Below are 6,555 nucleotides of genomic sequence, written 5' to 3' on the forward strand. Positions count from 1 at the left end.
TCTTAAAACTGCATCGTTGGTTAAGGGCTTGTCAGTCAGCATTTCACTGTAACGTCTACACCTGCTGTCTTTCGCGCAAGTGACAAATACAATTTGATATGATTTGATTTGAAATGAGTAAAGCAGAATGTAAACATTAAAGTGACCAGTGTTTCCATGCAGCAGCTGCTATGGTGAAGAGTTGAGTTACCGGGAGGTAGCTGGCTGGATATGGCTATTTAACAGTCTGATGGCCTTGAGATAGGAGCTGTTTTTCAGTCTCTCGGCCCCAGCTTTGATGCACCTGTACTGACCTCGCCTTCTGGATGATAGCGGGGAGAATCATCCGTGGCTTGATGTCCTTGATGATCTTTTTGGTCTTCCTGTGACATCGGGTGCTGTAGGTGTCCTGGAGGGCAGGTAGTTTACCCCCGGTGATGCGTTGGGAAGGCCGCACCACCCTCTGAGAGAGCCCTGCGGTTGTGGGCGGTGCTGTTTCCGTACCAGGTGTGATACAGCCCGAAAGGAAGTTCTCAATTGTGCATCTGTAAAAGTTTGTGAGGGTCTTAGGGGCCAAGCCAAAATGTGTAGTAGATGTTGAGTTTGATTTAAAATTTCACTCATTAAAAATCTGCACTAATCAATCAACACATGCTTCTATTTGTACGTATCTATAACTGCGTTGCCAACTCCAGTCAGCAGATGGCGATGGGCGTATTTCAGGCGACGCTGCCAGTGTGACGTATAATCTAGTGGACGGGACGTTCCTTCAACAACAACAGCTAGTCAGACACCTCGGTAGCTTGCTAGACAACAAAGCCGAAACATTAAAGCTATTTAGACTGCTCCGGTGTATTACTAGCTATGTTTTAAACACACTTCTGTCGTGTCTACTTGTTACCCCATTTAATGTAATATTCATGCCTACGTTGTTAGTTACCGTAGTCATCTACCTGTCTGGTTAAGTTAGCAGTAGCTCCAGGCTAATCGTTAATGCTAACTAGTTAGCTAGATAACATCTCCGACCATGAGTTCACTGAGCTACTCTCCTGATAAAGAAGAGGAGGTCTGCTGGACGGAGAAAGAAGCTCTGTGGCTGAACGTTGTTGTGAAAGAAGAGAAGGAAGAGGAGAAAGTCTCGGTAAAAATAGAAGTAGAGGATGAGGCTGTTCCAGTGAAAGAAGAGGAAGACGAGTTCAGAGTAAAAGAGGAGGATGATGTTACAGTAAAAGAAGAGGAAGAGGGGGAGGATGTTACTGTGAAAGAAGAGGAAGCAAAAGAGGTGAATGCAGTTTTTGGAGTGAAAGAGGAGGAGGATGAGATTACCGTTACATTGGGGGAGGAGGAACAAGAAGAGAAGACCAGAGATCTGATTAACACCAGTAAGTCTTAAAACAGGGGCACGAACTCTGCAGTTGTTGAACTAATTTAAGCTTTTTAAATGGGTATTCTACACTTGAATAATGTTATGCTGTAGGAATCGTTAAAGCTACCGAGTGGGAACTCAACCAACAAAACGTTAATGGATAAAATGCTCACCGTTATATATTTTTTTCACAATTTTTAAACATCTCTAAATATATTTTTCTAAAATATGATTTGAAGATCTAAATAATTTGTTTATAAAATCTATGGTTTTATTAGGGCCTACGTTTTTCAGTTATATTGTAAGGCAGACTGATCTGATTGAAATGTCAGGTGATACCACATTGTAGAGTATGTTACTATTGCAACCACCTGATGTCTGATACCACATCATATATAGTACCAGTCAAAAGTTTGGACACATCTACTCATTCAAGGGTTTTTCTTTATTTTTTACTATTTTCTACATTGTAGAATAATAGTGAAAACATCAAAACTATGAAATAACACATATGTAATCATGTAGTAACCAGAATGATGAGGTAACCATGCTGGTTAAGTGTGCCTTGAATTCTAAATAAATCACTAACAGTGTCACCAGCAAAACACCCCCACACCATTACACCTCCTCCTCCATGCTTCACGGTGGGAACCACACATGCTGAGATCATCAAAAAACCAATGATAACTACAGTTGAAGTCGGAAGTTTACATACACCTTAGCCAAATACATTTAAACTCAGTTTTTCACAATTCCTGACATTTAAATCAGAGTAAAAATCCCTGTCTTAGGTTAGTTAGGATCACCACTTTATTTTAAGAATGTGAAATGTCAGAATAATTAGTAGAGAGAATTACTTATTTCAGCTTTTATTTATTTCATCACATTCCCAGTGGGTCAGAAGTTTACATTACACTCAATTAGTATTTGGTAGCATTGCCTTTAAATTGTTTAACTTGGGTAAAACGTTTTGGGTAGCCTTCCACAAGCTTCCCACAATAAGTTGGGTGAATTTTGGCCCATTCCTCCTGACAGAGCTGGTGTAACTGAGTCAGGTTTGTAAGGCCTCCTTGCTCACACAAGCTTTTTCAGTTCTGCCCACACATTTTCTATAGGATTGAGGTCAGGGCTTTGTGATGGCCACGATAATACCTTGACTTTGTTGTCCTTAAGCCATTTTGCCACAACTTTGGAAGTATGCGTGGGGTCATTAACCATTTGGAAGACCCATTTGCAACCAAGCTTTTACTTCTTGACTGATGTCTAGAGATGTTGCTTCAATATATCCACATAATTTTCCATCCTCATCATGTCATCTATTTTGTGAAGTGCACCAGCCCCTCCTGCAGCAAAGCACCCCCACAACATGATGCTACCACCCCTGTGCTTCACGGTTGGGATGGTGTTCTTCGGCTTGCAAGCCTCCCCCTTTTTCCTCCAAACATAACGATGGTTATTATGGCCAAACAGTTTCATCAGACCCGAGGACATTTCTCCAAAAAGTACGATCTTTGTCCCCATGTGCAGTTGAAAACCGTAGTCTGGCTTTTTTATGGCAGTTTTGGAGCAGTGGCTTCTTCCTTGCTGAGCGGCCTTTCAGGTTATGTCGATATAGGACTTGTTTTACTGTGGATATAGATACTTTTGTACCTGTTCCCTCCAGCATCTTCACAAGGTCCTTTGCTGTTGTTCTGGGATTTATTTGCTCTAAAACTATGCACTATAGGCTATATCTCAATGGATTTAAAACTATGACCTATAGGCTAAATCTCAATGGATTTAAAACTAGGCACTATAAGCTAAATCTCAATGGATTTAAAACTAGGCACTATAGGCTATATCTCAATGAATGTAAAACTAGGCCCTATAGGCTATATCTCAATCGATTTAAAACTAATATTTGTTCCTGGTTATATTTTATGTTGTCTTCACTTTTTTAAGTTGGGAGCACCAGTGTTAACAATGATGCATTTTAATTTAGAGCTCCATTATTATAAAGCTCTGCTCAGCCTATAAACATGCCATTATCTATTATAGAGCTCTGTTCAGCCTGTAAACATGACATTATCTATTATTATAGAGCTCTGCTCAGCCTGTAAACATTACATTATCTATTATTAGAGAGCTCTGCTCAGCCTATAAACAAGACATTCCATAAGTGCCAGATTCAATTTGAAGCTCTATATTATTTGCCTTTAAAATCTCACCAAGTTTATTTTTAACAGCAATGTTACTGAGGGAACCAGTCTTGATTAAACCAAATAGGAAGACAGTATTATCACGTGGAGCTTTCATTCAGGTCTCTGATTAACTAAATACTCTGTTTGTTTTGGCAGGAGAGAGACCAGACTCTCACTCTGACAGCGGGAAGAGTCCTTCAGGGGAACCAGAGACGCCCAAACCAGCAGGAAAACACCACTGTTCCCTCTGTGGAAAGAGTTTTACTAAGTTGGGCAACCTGAAAGCGCATGAGATAATACACACAGGAGAGAAGCCTTACCACTGCTCCCAATGTGGAAAGAGTTTTACCTGGATAGGGAACTGGAAAACACATGAGAAAATACACACAGAAGGGAGGAAGACTTTCCACTGCTCCCAATGTGGAAAGAGTTTTACCAAGTCAGGGTCCCTGAAAATGCACGAGAGAATACACACAGGTGAGAAGCCTTACCACTGTTCCTATTGTGAAAAGAGTTTTAGGTGGTTGGTGACCATGAAAACTCACGAGAATACCCACACAGGAGCAAAGCCATACCAATGCTCCCTGTGTGGAAAGAGTTTTACCCAGCTAGGAGGCCTGAATAGACATGACAGGACACACACAGGAGGGGATAAGACCTACCACTGCTCCCAGTGTGGAAAGAGATTTAACCGGTTAAGGCATCTGAATAAGCATGAAAGAACACATACACAGGAGGAGAAGACATACCACTGCTCTCATTGTGGAAAGACATTTTCCCAGGCAGAGGACCTGAAATCACATGAGAGAATAGAGAGGCTGTGTTCTGACTTGTGTTTTTGACCTGAGAATGTGTTTTTGTTTATGGGCCATTCCACTGTAACGGAGTGATGCTGAGACTCACGTTTCCACTTTAAAATGTATGCCAAGAAAGAAACATTGATTGCAAAGTTTAACAAACAATACACCTACAGTACCAGTCAAAAGTTTGGACACACCTACTCATTAAAGGGTTTTTATTAAATTTTTGCTATTTTCTACATTGTAGAATAATAATGAAGATATCAAAACTATGAAATAACACACATGGAGTCATGTAATAACAAAACAAGTGTTAAACAAATCAAAATATATTTTAGATTCTTCAAAGTAGCCACCCTTTGCCTTGATGACAGCTTTACACACTCTTGGCATTCTCTCAACCAGCTTCACCTGGAATGATTTTTCAACAGTCTTGAAGGCTTTCCCACATATGCTGAGCACTTGTTGGCTGCTTTTCCTTCACTCTGCTGTCCAACTCATCCCAAACCGTCTCAATTGGGTTGAGGTCAGGTGATTGTGGAGGCCAGGTCATCTGATGCAGCGCTCCATCACTCTCCTTCTTGGTCAAATAGCCCTTACACAGCCTGAAGGTGTGTTTTGGGTCAATGCCCTGTTGAAAAACAAATGATAGTCCCACTAAATAAATCACTGACAGAGTCACCAGCAAAGCACCATCACACCTCCAAACTTCACTGTAGGAGCCACACATGCGGAGATCATCCGTTCACCTACTCTGCGTCTCACAAAGACACAGCAGGTGCAACCAAAAATCTCACATTTGGACTCATCAGACCAAAAGACAGATTTCCACCGGTCTAATGTCCAGTGTTTCTTGGCCCAAGCAAGTCTCTTCTTCTTATTGGTGTCCTTTATTAGTGGTTTCTTTGCAGCAATTCGACCATGAAGGCCTGATTCACACAGTCTCCTCTGAATAGTTGATGTTGAGATGTGTCTGTTACTTGAACTCTGTGAAGCATTTATTTAAGCTGCAATTTCTGAGGCTGGTAACTCTAATGAACTTATCCTCTGCGGCAGAGGTAACTTTGGGTCTTCCTTTCCTGTGGTGGTCCTCATGAGAGACAGTTAACTCTAATGAACTTATCCTCAGCAGCAGAGGTAACTCTGGGTCTTCCTTTCCTGTGGTGGTCCTCATGAGAGCCAGTTTCATCATAGCGCTTGATGGTTTTTGTGACTGCACTTGAAGTTCCAAAGTTCTTGACATTTTCCAGATTGACTGACCTTCATGTCTTTAAAGTAATGATGGACTGTCTTTTCTCATTGCTTATTTGAGATGTTCTTGCCGTAATATGGGCTTGATCTTTTACCAAATATCTTCTGTTTCCAACCCCTGGCTTGTCACAACACAACCGATTGGCTCAAACTGATTATGAAATAAAGAAATTCCACAAATGAGCTTCTAACAAGGCACACCTGTTAATTAAAATGCATTCCAGGTACCTCATGAAGCTGGTTGAGAGAATACCTAGAGTGTGCAAAGCTGTCATCAAGACAAAGGGTGGCTACTTTGAAAAGTCTAAAATATAAATATATTTTGATCTGTTTAACACTTTTTTGGTTACTTCCATATGTGTTATTTCATAGTTTTGATGTCTTCACTGTTATTCTACAATGTAGAAAACTTTTTTTTTAAACTTGAATGAGTAGGTGTGCCCAAACTTTTGATTGGTGCTGTACATTTATTTATTTTATAGACCTAGATGCGTATTTTTGATATTATCTGTCTGTTTGACTGAATGAATCAGAAATTGCTTTCAATGTAGATGTTTAGTTCGTGTGAAGTTTGTTTTAAATTCTCACTCATTAAAATTCTGAACTAATCAATCAACACATGCTTCTCTTTATACATCTCAATATAACATCGTTTAATTAAATACATAAAAAATAAAATACATATTTTCCTTAACTGCGTTGTCTACTCCAGTCAGCAGATGAGCATCTTTCAGGCGACGCTGCCAGCGTGACGTATAATCTAGTGGACGGGACGCTTCCTCAACAACAGCAGCTTGTCAGCCACTTCGGTAGCTTTGCTAGCCAACACAGCCGAAACATTTAAGCTCTGTATACGCTTTCGATGTAAAATAGCCACTTTGTTGTAATTATACTTTTGTCGTATAGGTAGTTATCCCCTTTACGTTGCTAGTAACTATCTGAATCGCTAAAATAGCATTAGCCTAGGCTAACTAGCTAG

At 40.4% G+C, this 6,555-nt stretch overlaps 1 protein-coding gene across 1 annotated transcript; it reads left to right on the forward strand.

The window, feature by feature from the left end:
• The first annotated feature begins 1,006 nt into the window (after positions 1-1,006).
• Positions 1,007-6,188, forward strand: LOC139394539 (zinc finger protein 239-like). Its single transcript, XM_071142631.1, has 2 exons — positions 1,007-1,361; positions 3,682-6,188. Exons 1-2 carry the CDS (start codon positions 1,007-1,009, stop codon positions 4,365-4,367), a joined length of 1,041 nt encoding a protein of 346 aa, XP_070998732.1. The 3' UTR covers positions 4,368-6,188.
• The last annotated feature ends 367 nt before the right edge of the window (positions 6,189-6,555 follow it).

The sequence above is a fragment of the Oncorhynchus clarkii genome, unplaced genomic scaffold, assembly GCF_045791955.1.
Source record: "Oncorhynchus clarkii lewisi isolate Uvic-CL-2024 unplaced genomic scaffold, UVic_Ocla_1.0 unplaced_contig_461_pilon_pilon, whole genome shotgun sequence".
NCBI lineage: Eukaryota > Metazoa > Chordata > Actinopteri > Salmoniformes > Salmonidae > Oncorhynchus > Oncorhynchus clarkii.

Excerpts from the sequence above, each read along its gene's own strand:
- LOC139394539 (XM_071142631.1), top strand. The coding sequence starts at position 1,007 with ATGAGTTCACTGAGCTACTCTCCTGATAAAGAAGAGGAGGTCTGCTGG. Across the intron at positions 1,362-3,681 it reads CAGAGATCTGATTAACACCA|GAGAGAGACCAGACTCTCAC; the intron begins GTAAGTCTTAAA and ends TTGTTTTGGCAG.